Here is an 18,012-nt window from a genome sequence, read left to right on the forward strand (position 1 = left end):
TTCTGAGTAACGATCGTTATTACAGTTGTTCTCCTTTCGAGCTTTCCGAATTGGCAGATATTTGAAGAATTTGACATATAGCTATTGGTTTTGACCTAGGCAGATCAATAGTAAGTTCTGTTTTGTAGATTATTATGGAATTCGTCGAAACAATCGTTTAGTACCTATGTATCTATCCATATATTATTATACCTATTTTCAAATCTATAGCAAGACACAAATATATTACAGTGTATGACTCTAAAGGGTTTGGTATATATAATATCATTATCTATCAAATTGATATTAACGTATATACCAAACTTGTAATTATTTTGTTTCTGGTTATGCCAGGCTATGTCAGATATTCAAGCTGTGTCTACGGACGGAGCTTTGTCGGCTCAGAAACAGCGCAGAGCCAAGTGGATGGCTAAACGAAAGCAGCGGCTGGCTCTCGGGCCGGCATCCGACCATGCTGCCGAGATACTCCAAGCCATCAAGATTGTCAACGAACGGGGTGACAAAACTACCCCTCGTGATGACGTGCAGATCGAGGGCGACTCATCGGCAGTACAAGAGACCGTGGAGTCGGTAATGGTGTCTGCCCACGGAGATGACGTTGCCTCGACCACAGAACTTACTACCGCTTCCACAGTCGAAGCGGTCCCTGAAAATGTTGTCGTCGACCAGAATGTTGAGATCGACGACACAGTGTTACCAACAACAGATGTGCCCATACAGTGCCAAATAACGTCGGGAGACAGCCAGGTAGAATTTCACATTGTTTTAACTTGTCCATGCCTTTCAGTGCTCATTTCTCATTGCTAATGTCAAACATAATATAGTAAAAATAATACGATGCAATGAATCAATATAAAACACGATTTTGCCAAAAGGTTTTGTTTTCAGATGAGATCTGCGTTTTGTTTTGTTTGACTTTGTTATTGTCTTTTGAGGGCGTCTCTAAAGAAGTGAGAAAAAAATAAGTATGAACATGTCTTCGTGCGTTTCGTTTCCTTCGCACAGCAATGTCATCTTTTCTTATCGATGAAGACACGAAAATGAGAAGCTTATGTCTAAATACAATTGTATATCATTTGGAATTTGCAGGCTTCTGACAAAACTGAAGCGCCGTCTTCCTTTCCACCTGCTACATCTTTGGACCTCCTTTCGGAAATTCACGAAATCTTCCCTCTTCTACAAGACATTCCTGGCTCCAACAAGGAAACTGGTAGTCAGCGCACTCCTGTTTCATGCAGTCAGAGTACTGAACCTGAACAGGTAAATATCTGTTATCTTATTCATAGCCAGTTTCTAACATTGTTTAGCATATTATTGACGAAAATAAAGTTTACCGCGAGATTATTGAATACTTCATACGCACAGGATAATAATACTGGATTCATATTTACACATTGTCAGAATAAGAGTAATCCCTTCATAATTTAGTTTAGACAGGTGAAGGAAATGAAAACAACAACAACAACAACACCAACAGCAAAAACAAAATTCCGACATAAGAAAGACGCGGGTCTTTTCTGCCAGCGCCCTAAAACACCATGAGGCAATGATAATAATACTGTGTCAAATGAGACTGTCCTTACAGTTCTGATTTTGACTTCCATTTTTCGTTACAGGATATCCATTCTGTTGATGAAAATACACCGTCGAGCATGAGTGAAAATTCTGCAATGACATCTCAAAGGTAAGTAATTCTTTCATGCATTATCTTTATTAAGGTATACAGCGGTTTGATGTTACATGTTCTGTGGTTAATTTTGTTCCTTGACGATATGCAAAGTCACCTTTACAATCGGTTGACAATCAAAACTGTGAAGTCAATCGATGCAGTGGAAGTCATTTCTTCAAAACAAGTATAGCATACCTGCTGTAATGTACTGACGCACTTTTATTACTTTTTTATTTGTCTTTCGTTCCACTCAAGTATTTTCAAGTATAATGTATCTTTTGCTCATTGTGACTTTTCATCACGGCAGGTATCCGACAGAGAGCTCTCCAAGCAGTCAAAACGTTGACGAAGTTGTCGTTAACATGCTGCAAGAAAAGGTCAAGTGCCCATCACTGACTTTTGATGACCTTTTGACTTTCAACTGCGGCCATAGCGTGTCGGTAAGTCCTTCGTAATCATTCCCGCAAACGTTTTTAAAATGAGAGAACGCAAGTTTTCATTAATCTTCTTTTCAGTTGCAAGCAATTATTACATACAAAAGTTGTAGTATGTATGTCTCGCCAGCAAATTATGAGATTATGTATACGCGCAATGTTTTTCTCTCTTTTTGCAATTTCAGAACATGAACAGTCTACTTGAGATTGGTCGTGGTAGCTACGGCCGTGTTCTCCTAGCCCGACACAGCAAAACATCAACTCCCGTAGCTATCAAAGAGCCCTTTCGATCCAACAACCATGCCTCACCAGGCGAACTGGTGGACGAACTTAAAGAGACAAGAAGGCGAGCCAACAAGGAGGCTCTCGTTCACCAGCTTCTCTCGGACAGTCCATACTTCCCCCGTTTCTTGGGAACACTTGACAATGGCAACGACCTCTGTCTGGGAGTGCAGTTTGTTGGAGACAGTGAAACGGGACTCAGCTATCCACTTCTCAACCCACCTCCTCTCTCAACCAAGGACGGCCTCAACATCGCCGAGGACGTCGTCAGGGGCATGATGGAGCTCCATGAGAACGGACTCCTCCATAACGACATGAAAAGCGACAACGTCCTTCTTGAACGCCGAGGAGGTCGCTATCGCGGCGTTATCATCGACTTTGGCATGGTGTCATCGATGACCTCCCCACTTCAAATGTCGGGACTCCCGGAAGCCGTCAAGTTTGCCTACCTGCAGGGGGAAGAAGCGGACTATCTTGCCCCCGAAATCGTGCTCGACGAGGAAAAGACATCAGTTCACTCAGACACCTTTTCACTAGGTGTCATCTTGATGGATATCGCACAGGTGCTGGACGGTAAGTTTTGCAATAGTTTTCTCGACACTTGATCATTGTTGGTCAACTATCTCTGATTCGCCAGTTTGCGATTATGACGTATTTTCCCATAGATAATTTCAAAACTAACTCTGATAAACTGGTAATCGCCGGTAATTTCCTTAATCAAATCACAGCTCAATGAGGACGTTGAATCTTAATCGTATCAAAAATAATTTCTGATCGTCTAACTGGCATCCGTCTAAGTCATATCGTTTTTATGTTCGAGGCATTATATCGTTATTTCTAATCTATAAGAAGACAAAAAAATTGCCCAGGGTTTTGTCATTAATTTTGTGCAATTTCAATAAATAACCCTTATATGCATCGATAGATCCCTTACAGAATGAATCATAGTATATCTTATATCTTTTATTCACTCGCCTTACAGATTCACGATCTCCAACCGTTCAGAAACTCTCTTCCCTCGGCATGAGATGCAGAACGAGAAACCCAGAATCCCGTCCGAGTCTCACTACAATTCTCAAGGAAATCAGCGAGCTGAAAAGACGGTACAAACGGCCACCTTTCTGGAAGCGCCTTTTCAAGAAACTGCGAAAATAAAAGCCTATATCAGACTTGCAGCTGACATTTAGGGGTCAAACGATCTTACCTTGTAAATATTGTAAATAAACCATTGTTGCATAATATTTCATATTTCTTACATGTGTTATCATTTCCGTCGTATTTGAAGTACAAGTGTACTGACATTGAATGCATTTTTTTTTTGTTTTTTTTGGTGGGGTGGGGGGGGGGGGTCGGATTTCAACATAGGTAATGGTTTGTCAATCTAAGCATCAATTTGAAGAATTATACGAATAGACTAGGCATACATGACTTTTATACAAATCAAATCAAAATCTTGAACTCACTCGCAATGACAAGGAAAAACGTACTAAAGCTTGAAGGTTTAAATTTGAAGTTTATTTAACATAAAACCATTCATATATTTGCGACTGCACAAATCATTGATACATTAAAATACATAAATTATACATTGTGTTTGTGTTTGTTTGCGTGTGTGAGTGTGCGTGATTATGTGTGCGTGTGTGTATGTGTGTGTTTTGGCGTTATGGAGTTATGTTTGGAGTTATTATCGAAAGTATACCTTGAACTTGAACTTTATTGTGTTTCATTTAAAAAACATATAATTTGTACAATGACAAACTGAGGACAGGAAACGAATACATGAACATGCATACGTAACATAATAACAACTATAAATGAAACGTGGAAACTACAAAAGACCGGAGTCTTGTCAGGGTAGTTCCCAACAGACAGAATAATAGTGAGTTAGATACATGCGAAGAAGAAAAGAGCCTCCGTCTTTTGAGAAAAGACATTATCACGTTCACTTATATCGCGTGATTATACGAAAACTATAATTGAAAAACAAAAAAAAAAACAACAACAACAACACTGAAAGCACCGATTCATTAGCTCAATTATAATTATTTCATGCTAACGACCACAGGTGGAGGGACAATAAACGGACTGCATCCTGCCTAAACAGTGCTTTTCCTTTGCTTGCAAATTTTAACTTTTTGCGAGATACATAAAAAGCAGCTTATGAAATGTCAAAGAACATAGATTATTCTAGACACATTCAAAGTATGCATGATGAGAATCGGTCTTGCAGTGGCCGAGAAATCCAAAAAACAAAGTGAAACAAAACGATGCTATTAAAAGGAGGATCCCACTTTTCATTAAAGAGTTGCTTTGTTTTGTATATCTCAGTCATCTAAGTATCAAAACGTATTTTCATCAACACTTTGAATTCCTCTTAGAATTATATTCTCTTCTTTTTTTATTTCATAAGAGGTTTGTCATTATCTCTAAAAATAAATTTGTAATAAAAAAATGCTGGAAACCCGAGGCTCAATCTTAACAGAAACTGTACCATCCCTTTAAGCTATACCCGGAACGAAGTAAACGCTGTTATGGAGGGCTTAGGGTTGTTCCTAATATTTTGGGGTTGCTGATGTAACTATCCTGTTGAGATGTACACTTTTGTGAATTATGTACTTCTTATGCCACCACCGCAATACCATGAAAAATGTCTACAAGTGACATAAAACCAATTTCCTTGACCATCTTCAGAGTGCTGCTTGACCCTCGCTCAAGTTAGTATGAGCTAGAATGCAAAATTCGCTGTTCCGAAATACACAAATTCCGTATATACACGTAGACGTTCGTTAATCCGAAAACGAAATAGGGCCGTTAACCGAAAATGCGGTTGGTTAGTCCAAATATGAAATACGGTTCGTTATTCCGAAGGTTCGATATAGTGCGAAAATGCAACAAGGTTCGCTAATCCGAAAATGAATACATGAAAAAAAAAATATGCATGCAGACGAATTTAACCTTCGGAAATACCGACCACATGTAGTTTCCGGATTAATGAACCTTTGGAATACTGAACCTTATTTGATTTTCAGATTAACGAACTTTCGGAGTAAGGAACTCTAATGTACTGAAGATGATGTGACGTCACGTGTCCCACGAATGCGAGTCCAGGGCCCCATTTCATAAAAGATGTTAGGATATAACTCTTGCTGGAATGGTAACTTCCCATAGCAACAGCCAATCAGGAAGCTGGATTCTTGTTGTTACTATGACAATTGACATTCCAGGAAGAATTTCCATCATAATAAGCTTTCTATAAAATGGGGCCCAGGTCCTGAGAATGATACGTTAACCAGGACGTTTACGTCTGTGCAATGCACGTCGGTCGGCGTTTCCAGGGTTAGCTGAGATTTCATCTGTACACGCACCTGTACACGATATATCTATATTCACGAGTCCTACATCAGTCCCTTTGTATACACTCTACGTACGAAACAATTTCACCCGAAATCGCATCGATTAGGCTGAAAGAAGTTATAACACTATTAAACAGAAAATGACCGGCAAGAGAGAGGTTCAGTATATACTACAATCAATACACCCAAACGAGCTTGCTGTCGAAAATTCTTCCAATACCCACCAGGAAATTTGAAAAAAAATCACAGATAATGAGCTATCTGTCTTCGACAATGAAAGATAGTTCAGTTAACAAAAGCAGACACAAAAAGAAGATATCCAGAGGAACAGCTTCTGTACCCATTTTTTTTTTTTTTTTGGTTCATTTTTTTTGGGGGGGGGGGCGGGAAAGAAACTGAAAGTAGTGATCACTTTGAGTAAAAGAGCATTCTTCACGTTTCAGGTTAAATATTAAAGAGAGGTATTTCGTCGGATTCAGCTGAGAATTAAACAAGGAAATAATAAGCAATATCAGCACATTTGTTTATGGATTTAGATTATCTTACCTACAAAGCTTCAATGCGATATGGATGCACTTGCATAGACCTCGTACAGTCCAGTCAATACGCACGAAGTATTGTTGCGTCATGAAATATGTTGGGGTTGCCTTGTAAAGCATTAGCGTGTATGTGTAGCTTACGCGTTTTTAGGAGACGGCGATTGGCTGAAAGTTGCTCACGCTACAGTGCGCAATGCTAGGTTACGAGTTGGTCTTGTGTCAACAAAAAATCCTTCACTCTTTCCTAGTGAGCTTCTGAGTAACGATCGTTATTACAGTTGTTCTCCTCCCGAGCTTTCCGAATTGGCAGATATTCGAAGAAATTTGACATATAGCTATTGGTTTTGACCTAGGCAGATCAATAGTAAGTTCTGTTTTGTAGATTATTATGGAATTTGTCGAAACAATCGTTCAGTACCTATGTATCTATCCATATATTATTATACCTATTTTCAAATAATAAAAGAATGCATGGATTTATAGCAAGACACAAATATATTACAGTGTATGACTCTAAAGGGTTTGGTAGATATAATGTCATTATTCATTAAATTGATATTAACGTATATACCATACTTGTAATTATTTTGTTTCTGGTTATGCCAGGATATGTCAGATAGTCAAGCTGTGTCTACGGACGGAGCTTTGTCGGCTCAGAAACAGCGCAGAGCCAAGTGGATGGCTAAACGAAAGCAGCGGCTGGCTCTCGGGCCGGCATCCGACCATGCTGCCGAGATACTCCAAGCCATCAAGATTGTCAACGAACGGGGTGACAAAACTACCCCTCGTGATGACGTGCAGATCGAGGGCGACTCATCGGCAGTACAAGAGACCGTGGAGTCGGTAATGGTGTCTGCCCACGGAGATGACGTTGCCTCGACCACAGAACTTACTATCGCTTCCACAGTCGAAGCGGTCCCTGAAAATGTTGTCGTCGACCAGAATGTTGAGATCGACGACAATGAGGCGACAGTGTTACCAACAACAGATGTGCCCATACAGTGCCAAATAACGTCGGGAGACAGCCAGGTAGAATTTCACATTGTTTTAACTTGTCCATGCCTTTCAGTGCTCATTTCTCATTGCTGATGTCAAACATAATATAGTAAAAATAATACGATGCAATGAATCAATATGAAACACGATTTTGCCAAAAGGTTTTGTTTTCAGATGAGATCTGCGTTTTGTTTTGTTTGACTTGGTTATTGTCTTTTGAGGGCGTCTCTATAGAAGTGAGAAAAAAAAATAAGTATGAACATGTCTTCGTGCGTTTCGTTTCTTTCGCACAGCAATGTCATCTTTTCTTATCGATGAAGACACGAAAATGAGAAGCTTATGTCTAAACACGATTGTATATCATTTGGAATTTGCAGGCTTCTGACAAAACTGAAGCGCCGTCTTCCTTTCCACCTGCTACATCTTTGGACCTCCTTTCGGAAATTCACGAAATCTTCCCTCTTCTACAAGACATTCCTGGCTCCAACAAGGAAACTGGTAGTCAGCGCACTCCTGTTTCATGCAGTCAGAGTACTGAACCTGAACAGGTAAATATCTGTTATGTTATTCATAGCCAGTTCCTAACATTGTTTATCATATTATTGACGAAAATAAAGTTTACCGCGAGATTATCAAATACTTCATACGCACAGGACAATAATACTGGATTCATATTTACACATTGTCAGAATAAGAGTAATCCCATCATGATTTAGTTTAGACACTCGTGAAGGAAATGAAAACAACAACAACAACAACAACACCACCAACAGCAAAAAGAAAAGTCCGACATAAGAAAGACGTGGGTCTTTTCTTCCAGCGCCCTAAAACACCATGAGGCAATGATAATATTCTGTGTCAAATGAGACTGTCCTGACAGTTCTGATTTTGACTTCCATTTTTCGTTACAGGATATCCATTCTGTTGATGAAAATACACCGTCGAACATGTGTGAAAATTCTGCAGTGACATCTCAAAGGTAAGTAATTCTTTCATGCATTATCTTTATTAAGGTATATAGCGGTTTGATGTTCTGTGGTTAAATTTTGTTCCTTGACGATATGCAAAGTCACCTTTACAATCGGTTGACAATCAAAACTGTGAAGTCAATCGATGCAGTGGAAGTCATTTCTTCAAAACAAGTATAGCATACCTGCTGTAATGTAGTGACACACTTTTATTACTTTTTTATTTGTCTTTCGTTCCACTCAAGTAATTTCAAGTATAATGTATCTTTTGCTCATTGTGACTTTTCATCACGGCAGGTATCCGACAGAGAGCTCTCCAAGCAGTCAAAACGTTGACGAAGTTGTCGTTAACATGCTGCAAGAAAAGGTCAAGTGTCCATCACTGACTTTTGATGACCTTTTGACTTTCAACTGCGGCCACAGCGTGTCGGTAAGTCCTTCGTAATCATTCCCGCAAACGTTTTTAAAATGAGAGAACGCAAGTTTTCATCAATCTTCTTTTCAGTTGCAAGCAATTACATACAAAAGTTGTAGTATGTATATCTCGCCAGCAAATTATGAGATTATGTATACGCGTAATGTTTTTCTCTCCTTTTGCAATTTCAGAACATGAACAGTCTACTTGAGATTGGTCGTGGTAGCTACGGCCGTGTTCTCCTAGCCCGACACAGCAAAACATCAACTCCCGTAGCCATCAAAGAGCCCTTTCGATCCAACAACCATGCCTCACCAGGCGAACTGGTGGACGAACTTAAAGAGACAAGAAGGCGAGCCAACAAGGAGGCTCTCGTTCACCAGCTTCTCTCGGACAGTCCATACTTCCCCCGTTTCTTGGGAACACTTGACAATGGCAACGACCTCTGTCTGGGAGTGCAGTTTGTTGGAGACAGTGAAACGGGACTCAGCTACCCACTTCTCAACCCACCTCCTCTCTCAACCAAGGACGGCCTCAACATCGCCGAGGACGTCGTCAGGGGCATGATGGAGCTCCATGAGAACGGACTCCTCCATAACGACATGAAAAGCGACAACGTCCTTCTTGAACGCCGAGGAGGTCGCTATCGCGGCGTTATCATCGACTTTGGCATGGTGTCATCGATGACCTCCCCACTTCAAATGTCGGGTCTCCCGGAAGCCGTCAAGTTTGCCTACCTGCAGGGGGAAGAAGCGGACTATCTTGCCCCCGAAATCGTGCTCAACGAGGAAAAGACATCGGTTCACTCAGACACCTTTTCACTAGGTGTCATCTTGATGGATATCGCACAGGTGCTGGACGGTAAGTTTTGCAATAGTTTTCTCGACACTTGATCATTGTTGGTCAACTATCTCTGATTCGCCAGCTTGCGATTATGACGTATTTTCCCATAGATAATTTCAAGACTAACTCTGATAAACTGGTAATCACTGGTAATTTCCTTAATCAAATCACAGCTCAATGAGGATGTTGAATCTTAATCGTATCAATAATAATTTCTGATCGTCTAACTGGCATCCGTCTAAGTCATATCGTTTTTATGTTCGAGGCATTATATCGTTATTTCTAATCTATACGAAGACAAAAAAATTGCCCAGGGTTTTGTCATTAATTTTGTGCAATTTCAATAAATAACACTTATATGCATCGATAGATCCCTTACAGAATGAATCATAGTATATCTTATATTTTTTATTCACTCGCCTTACAGATTCACGATGTCCAACCGTTCAGAAACTCTCTTCCCTCGGCATGAGATGCAGAACGAGAAACCCAGAATCCCGTCCGAGTCTCACTACAATTCTCAAGGAAATCAGCGAGCTGAAAAGAGGGTACAAACGGCCACCTTTCTGGAAGCGCCTTTTCAAGAAACTGCGAAAATAAAAGCCTATATCAGACTTGCAGCTAACATTTAGGGGTCAAACGATCTTGCCTTGTAAATATTGTAAATAAACCATTGTTGCATAATATTTCATATTTCTTACATGTGTTTATCATTTCCGTTGTATTTGAAGTACAAGTGTATGTACTGACATTGAATGCATTTTTTTTTTTTTTTTTGGTGTGTGTGGGGTGAGGGCGGGGGTCGGATTTCAACATAGGTAATGGTTTGTCAATCTAAGCATCAATTTGAAGAATTATACGAATAGAGTAGGCATACATGTATACAAATCAAATCACAATCTTGAACTCACTCGCAATGACAAGGAAAAACGTACTGAAGTTTGAAGGTCTAAATTTGAAGTTTATTTAACATAAAACCATTCATATATTTGCGATTACACAAATCATTGATACATTAAAATACATAAATTATATATTGTGTTTGTGTTTGTTTGCGCGTGTGAGTGTGTGTGATTATGTATGCGTGTGTGTATGTGTGTGTTTTGGCGTTATGGAGTTATGTTTGGAGTTATTCGAAAGTATACCTTATAGTTAGATACATGCGAAGAAGAAAAGAGCCTCCGTCTTTTGAGAAAAGACATTATCGTTCACTTATATCGCGGGATTATACGAAAACTATAATTGAAAAAAAAAGAACAACAACAACACTGAAAGCACCGAGTCATTAGCTCAATTATAGTTATTTTATGCTAACGACCACAAAGGGAGGGACAATAAACGGACTGCATCCTGCCTAAACAGTGCTTTTCCTTTGCTTGCAAATTTTAACTTTTTGCGAGATACTTAAAAAGCAGCTTATGAAATGTCAAAGAACATAGATTATTCTAAGACACATTCAAAGTATACATGATGAGAATCGGTTTTGCAGTGGCCGAGAAATCCAAAAAACAAAGTGAAACAAAGCGATGCTATTAAAAGGAGGATCCCACTTTTCATTAAAGGGTTGCTTTGTTTTGTATATCTCAGTCATCTAAGTATCAAAACGTATTTTCATCAACACTTTGAATTCCTCTCAGAATTATATTCTCTTCTTTTTTATTTCATGAGAGGTTTGTCATAATCTTTGAAAATAAATTTGTAATAAAAAATGCTGGAAACCCGAGGCTCAATCTTAACAGAAACTGTACCATCCCTTTAAGCTATACGGAACGAAGTAAACGCTGTTATGGAGGGCTTAGGGTTGTTCCTAATATTTGGGGGTTGCTGATGTAACTATTCTGTTGAGATGTACACTTTTGTGAATTATGTACTTCTTATGCCACCACCGCAATACCATGAAAATGTCTACAAGTGACATAAAACCAATTTCCTTGACCATCTTCAGAATGTTGCTTGACCCTCGCTCAAGTATGGGCTAGAATGCAAAATTCGCTGTTCCGAAATACACAAATTCCGTATACACGTAGACGTTCGCTAATCCGAAAACGAAATAGGGCCGTTAACCGAAAATGCGGTTGGTTAGTCCAAATATGAAATACGGTTCGTTATTCCGAAGGTTCGATATAGTGCGAAAATGCAACAAGGTTCGCTAATCCGAAAATGAATACATGAAAAAAAAATATTGTGGCAAATGTGGCTCTTAATTTTTTTTGTGTGTGTAGATTACTTCTATTTTCCCCACTCCGTTCGTGTAGTACGGTGTATGCACTTTTCTTTCACGGTAGACTTTAACAAATTTCACATACACTATTTTTTATATGTGGGACTATAATAGTGATGAATGTTTAGAATGATGGCGAGGTTATACTTACTTTGACGCTTTAAATCCCGCTATGGTTTGATATGACATGGAGATCTTTTCAGAAAGGTGATAATTTCCGGATATTCCAAGTATATTGATGAGAAATTGCTACGGTTTTAGCGATTTTACTGTGTTAGACGCTGCACGAGTGATCGTGGCAGCTTAGTTCAAAATCACGCTCTTTCCCGCTGCGTATGCGTGATCGTACTTTTAGCCAATGAACGCTGCGTATTATCATAGTTGTCAAGAGAGGGCGTGGCTTAGGTTCCTTTTATCACTGGAGGACAGGGTTGGCCCCTGGATAAACCCTGGATAGCCCCAATAATAAACCTTGAAACCCGTCACATAATTATGGTATAAATAGGAGGAGCAGAAGATGAGATTTTGCAATTTTCATCAGCTGATTTCCAGTTCATCTCAGAAGATTGTTCCCCCCCCCCTCTCTTTTGCTGAGTTATCCGTACAAGAGCCAAAGTAAGTATAAGTTGTCATCGAACATTATTATAACAGAATATTTGCAAGTATGTTTAGGTTAGTTGATAGAGGTCTTGATGACCTAATAAATGAGATGAAGATGTTTATATTTGGTCTTGATGACCTTGGAAAGGAGTTCATGGATGTTGATGGTAGCGGTCTTGATGACCATTAACTTTGAACTGGTGATGATGTATAGATTCTGTGAATGTTTCAAGTTTACTTGATTCAATATGATACAATGTTTTTAGTATTAGAAGAGAGGGAGATATATAGATATGACAAGTCAATACTGCATTCTAAAATGATGCCATGAAAGCTATATTTTTGTTTCATGTCCCACGTAATGTGATTTCCAAGGCGAGAGTCAGTTTCGATACATGCGCTTTTATACTGGCTATATAATTCCAAATCTTATGCGCGGCTGTAAATTAAACATGGTTCAGGTCAAACTGACAGGTAGGCCAACTGTTAGTGGCGGCCGTGTTTCTTGGTCCATATTCGAGTCAAGGAGATCACAGTACGAGATTTATGTCTAGAATGTTTAACAAACAAATTAGCAGAAAGAGCAGAACAAGCAAAATGGTTCATCAGACTTTATGTTTTCTTCACATTTTATTGACAACAAACAGCACAGTAACCATGTGGAGGCATAGACGATGGAGGGTTAGGGGTGTTACGTAAATGTTTGAATCTTTTGGCAATGTACCATAAAATACAAAAATGAATCCTCAATAACATTATGGTACATTTTCTGACGTTACTACGTCAAGCAATCACATGCCAGAGTATCTCATTAGTAGGACATGTATATACAAGAATGTAATTTGAAATTGTATATTGCATAGACGATATAGATTAGTTTTACTAGAAGCAAATTTTCTGTGTATTGAGAGTACATAGTACTCGGTACTTGTCATTGGAAGATGACAGTGATAGGATGTCAATGATGAGGCAGTGATATATTCAGTTACCCCCCCCCCCCCCCCCGACCTTTACCAATATCCCGACTTATTACGTTGTACGTGGACAACTGTTCATCGTGAAGTAACAATCCTGAACAAGGAACGTTACTCGTGTCAATGGTGGAGCTACCATGTGTCTCATCTACCGTCTACCTGGCTTTAGCACGTCTGATTTAGTACTTGTCATATGATAACAATCCTGAACAAGGAACGTTATTCGTACCGGTGCAGAGTTTCTATCCCGCGTACACAAGCATCCATCGAATAGTCCTCATGTTTATACATAACAATCCTGAATAAGGAACGTTATTTGTACCTGGCGTCAGAGTTACGGTATCTCATCTAGTAAGCAGTGTTCATCATTCTTACATAACAATCCTGAACAAGGAACATTATCTGTACCGGTGTAGAGTTCTCTCATCTGACAAAGCCGCTGGTCAACATGCATCGTACGGTGACAATCTTGTGTAAAGAACGTCACGTGCACCAACGCAGAGCTGTACCTGACTTGTGCATTTTATTGAAATCCCTTTTATTAGGTACCACTGTCTTCGTTAAGAAACCTTTTGACTTTTACCTATGACTGAATTGACTTTCTCATGTTAAGATGAGAAATTGATGACAGATGATGTAGTCATCCAAGTATTCCCCCCCCCCCTCCCCTTATACATTTTGAGAGCATTGACTCTAGTCGTACTTGTAGTATTGTTAGGGATCTATTCATTGAATAGTGCGGAATTGAAATGTGACTCATAATAAAACTATAGTGTGAAGGATTATTATAATGACTTCTGTTCCTGACATACAAGGTTTTACGTGTATCACCAAAGGTGAAGAATATTTTGAATTGTCATGGACCAGGTTGAACACAGAACGTTGTGCTAGGAATAAGCCCCTATAAGTGAGCAACATAGGAGGTAAAATCTCGAGGCTGTGTTTGCTTAGGAGAACGTATAAAATACTGGTAGTTGTATCAGATCAAAGGAACGACTGATAAACTCATAATAGTATTGGGCAGGAAGAGTGCCAGTTCGAATCCCAGTAGAGACGGTGGAGTGGTCGGGTACGAGTGGAGGAACGTAATATTATTTTCGGAGAACCGGTTAACTAGGCGCAGGCGCTTAAGTTGGAGAGAGAAGGTTTTGAAGAGTTATAGAGAAACTACCCTAGTCACTATGACAGAATTGTTCGGAAGACCGACGAGTATATGTAATAGGCCCCTCGGAGCACAGCAATGGTTATGAAGGATAGATACAACTTAGGTGAGAGTCACAAGCCCAAATGTTGAATGTGTCATTATTTACATGTGTATGTACAAGTATTAGTATATGATTTTGATATCATTTCTCTAAGTTTCATAGAGCCGAGTCACAACCGCACATAGGATAAAATAAAGTAGGTATTAAGTAAGTAAGTAAGACTATGCTGTTGTACATACGCTACGATTGTAAATACGTTAATAAAGCACACTTGCATTGGATTGAGATTTACTCAAATTTTCCAGTTTCCAAAACAGACAATTTTATCACTGTACTTGCCTGGTCATGATGTGAGTGTGGTTGTACGGACGTGTGAGTCGAGAAGTCCGTGTCTTGTATTGTGTCAGTTGTATTGAATGCAAGATGTAAAAGCATGAGTAGTTAGAGTACTATTGGTCTAGTTCAAGTACGTATCGTAACAGTTAATAGTAATCTTTAGTACAAACGTTCGCCTTCAACGAACGGCCCCCCCATCGAAGTTTTGGATGCCTTGTCACGTTACATGAGGAGGTTGTTGGTTAGAAACTAAGGAAATTCTACACAATAGAGGAAAATAAGGGGAGTTGTCCGAGTGTGTGTTTGATTGGCGATGTGTGACGATGGTGATCAGACTGCTCGATGTTCAAGCACGTGTGTACATATCATGTGTGCATGAATGCGTGTGTGCATCTCGAGCATGTTCTGTTGAGTCTAATGACTTTTGCACGGTGAACAAATAGCTATCATAGAACGTCAGATCGTGGTTGTCAACATTTACAACTTCTTAGAAACAGAACTCACCATTAACTTGAACAGATACCCCTGCAAATTTTCAATGAATGGCCGAAATATGGTGAATTAGCTCAGAAGTTTGGCACCAGGACAGAGTTAACCGTTGCAGGCTCACACAGTCACGGATACAGATCGCAGAATGAATACGTAGCACATGTATTAAAGGGCGCCAGCTCTAGCCAATGAGAGCACTTGTAGGATTGAAAGAGGTTGTGTTGAGTTTGGCGTTTGGCTATTGGTTGAGCCTGCAGTTGCTATTCTAGCTGAATGACAACCCCCCCCCCCTTTTTGTATTTGACTTCCTCGAAGTTTCTTTGCGTTATATTGATTGACATTCACAGGTTGTCATTCGATAAGGGTTCATACCCCTGAAAAGTATGTGGTGGCAGCAAGTTACGAAAGGAGGTTTATTAATGGTTTGGGTGGCTCATTAGAGAGTTTATTTCTTAAATAGGGGCCAACGAACCCCACCCCCCTCCTCGCGTCACATTTTGGTGGCAGCGGTGGGATTGCTGAAATATAAAACCACTGTTCGGTGGGATTGATTACTTTTTGTAAAAGACCGCTGATGGGATTGATTGCGTATGTGTTTTAAGAACACTATACAGTGATATTTAGTAAACTGATATGTGTGTGAAGAAGGATTGGTGTGTCTCAGTGTTGTTGCCAGTGTGTTGTTGCAACTAGTAAGCTGATGATGACGTTGAGTGACTTGAGGTCCAGGCTAGTACTTAGCAAACAGTAAGAGTCTGTTTGTCTGAAGTTTAGTCAGTTTGAAGTAATGCAGTGTGCAGTCAAGGTTACGCTGTAGGTACTGTCAAAGTTGGATATGTCACGTCTAGAGTCTATCAGTTAGTAGAATTGCGCAAACCAGGCAAGTGGTTGGAGTAACACCAATAGTTTGACATACTTAGCATGGTAGCATAATTACAAACAAATTTGATATGAAATATAGCAAGTACATTATTGTAGTGTAGCTGTATGTAAGTAAGAGCAACTGTAGTGTAAGCTAGTAAAGGAGTTCTACTCCTTTTTACATTGACATTGTAAGAGATACTCTGGCTTTTAAAACCCATAAACATTTCGGGTTATCTTTCAATTCAAACCAAATAACAGTCAACATGGATAGCGAAAACCGTCAAAAAGCTGCTGCAGCGACAGTAGAGCTAGCTGCTGGTGATCAAGCAATCTCACAACACACTCCAAAGCAATGGACTGCTGACCAAACTGATCAAGAAATAGTAGTCACACAGGAGTATGGAGATGCAATTCCGCCAGTTCGACGACGAGTTTTCAGTCCACGTGCACTTCAAGAGATGCCCGAGTATGTTTCTAGTCAACCGTCAACTGTAGCGATGGAGCAACTACCTGTGACTGTGGGTAATCATCGCAAAGATGTGCTGCCAGAGAAGTTTGGTGGAAAGATTCCCTGGGCCGATTACAAGAGACACTTTGAAGTATGTATGAAGTTAAACAGATGGACGAATGCCGAAGCAGGCCAGTATCTTGCAACGCGACTTCATGGACCAGCCATCAAGGTGTTGAATAACCTACCCATTGGAGATTCAATTTTGTACACTGAGCTAGTAGCGCATCTTGAGCGTAGGTTTGGACCTGGAGAACAGGCCGAGAACTTTTTGATGGAGTTGAGACAGAGACGTCGACGCAAAGATGAGTCGATTCAGCAACTTGGACAGGCGATTCGCGACCTCACTGCCCTGGCATATCCCGAGATGAGTACCATGGCAAGGGAACGACTGGCCAAGACTCACTTCTCCGAAGCCATAGACGAGGCCGAGATTCGCGCTGGCATTTTCCGTGCTAATCCAGTGACACTCGACGACGCTATTCGAGCAGGTTTGGCGACAGAGTCGTTTATGAAGGCTGAGCGAGCTCGTGAACGATACCGCCCTCCTCGTCCAGTTCGTGCTGTGGAAAGCAGCATCCAGCCTGCATCTGTTGACATGAAGACAAGAACAGAAATTGATGAGCTCAAAGCAAGTCTGAATGAGATCATGCAGATGATGAGACAAATGAACAAGAACACTAGTAATGATACCAATGTTCGTGAGTATGCATGCTTCAATTGTGGACAGAAAGGTCACATGGCTAGACAGTGTCCAAAGTTCAGACAGGGAAACGGCAAGAGGCCTTTCCAGCGGATCGTGGATCGGTCAGTCCAGAGACAAGATCCGATGGCTTAGAGAGAGACAAGCGTCATCAAGCAACTATCTGTACCGTTAATGTGATAACAGAAGGCATGTTTGTGAAGAGTACTGTAGAAGGAACAGCTATCAGATTTCTCATTGATACCGGGTCAACTATCACAATAGTCTCCAAGTCAGCATTTCAAGAGTTAGGAAGTCAACCTGTCATTTGTGGAACGAGCACACGACTATGTCAAGCTAATGGATCCCCTATCACAGTTTACGGTGAAGCAGTCGTGAATATGCAAATAGGAACAACCCAGCATACCGCAAGTGTCATAGTAGCTGATATCGAGTATGATGGAATACTTGGGATGGATTTTCTGCTGCAGACAAATTCAACTATTGACTGTGATAATTTGCAACTGACAATCAAAGGTGAATGCATCGACTGCACAGACTCAAGTGGAAATTGTTGTGACACACACAAGATTAATGCAACAAGACAAGTGCCAAGTCACCTACCTGAATTTCT

General features: G+C 40.2%; 2 protein-coding genes across 3 annotated transcripts; both read left to right on the top strand.

The window, feature by feature from the left end:
- The first annotated feature begins 336 nt into the window (after positions 1–336).
- On the top strand, positions 337–3,614 carry LOC140246196 (uncharacterized). Its single transcript, XM_072325642.1, has 6 exons — positions 337–747; positions 1,090–1,260; positions 1,617–1,684; positions 1,977–2,109; positions 2,289–2,958; positions 3,368–3,614. The coding sequence occupies exons 1-6, from the start codon at positions 337–339 to the stop codon at positions 3,538–3,540; spliced, it is 1,626 nt and encodes a 541-aa protein (XP_072181743.1). The 3' UTR covers positions 3,541–3,614.
- A 2,977-nt stretch (positions 3,615–6,591) lies between these two features.
- LOC140246194 (uncharacterized) lies at positions 6,592–10,162 on the top strand. 2 transcript variants are annotated; one of them, XM_072325640.1, is made up of 7 exons: positions 6,592–6,641; positions 6,884–7,306; positions 7,651–7,821; positions 8,185–8,252; positions 8,539–8,671; positions 8,848–9,517; positions 9,927–10,162. In XM_072325640.1, the coding sequence occupies exons 2-7, from the start codon at positions 6,887–6,889 to the stop codon at positions 10,097–10,099; spliced, it is 1,635 nt and encodes a 544-aa protein (XP_072181741.1). In that variant the 5' UTR covers positions 6,592–6,641; positions 6,884–6,886; the 3' UTR covers positions 10,100–10,162. The 2 variants fall into 2 exon arrangements, with proteins under 2 accessions (XP_072181741.1, XP_072181742.1); XM_072325641.1 differs by lacking the exon at positions 6,592–6,641 and having other exon boundaries at positions 6,833–7,306; positions 8,848–9,432; positions 9,927–10,070.
- Positions 10,163–18,012: the final 7,850 nt, after the last annotated feature.

The sequence above is a fragment of the Diadema setosum genome, chromosome 2 (assembly GCF_964275005.1).
Source record: "Diadema setosum chromosome 2, eeDiaSeto1, whole genome shotgun sequence".
Taxonomy (NCBI): Eukaryota; Metazoa; Echinodermata; class Echinoidea; order Diadematoida; family Diadematidae; genus Diadema; species Diadema setosum.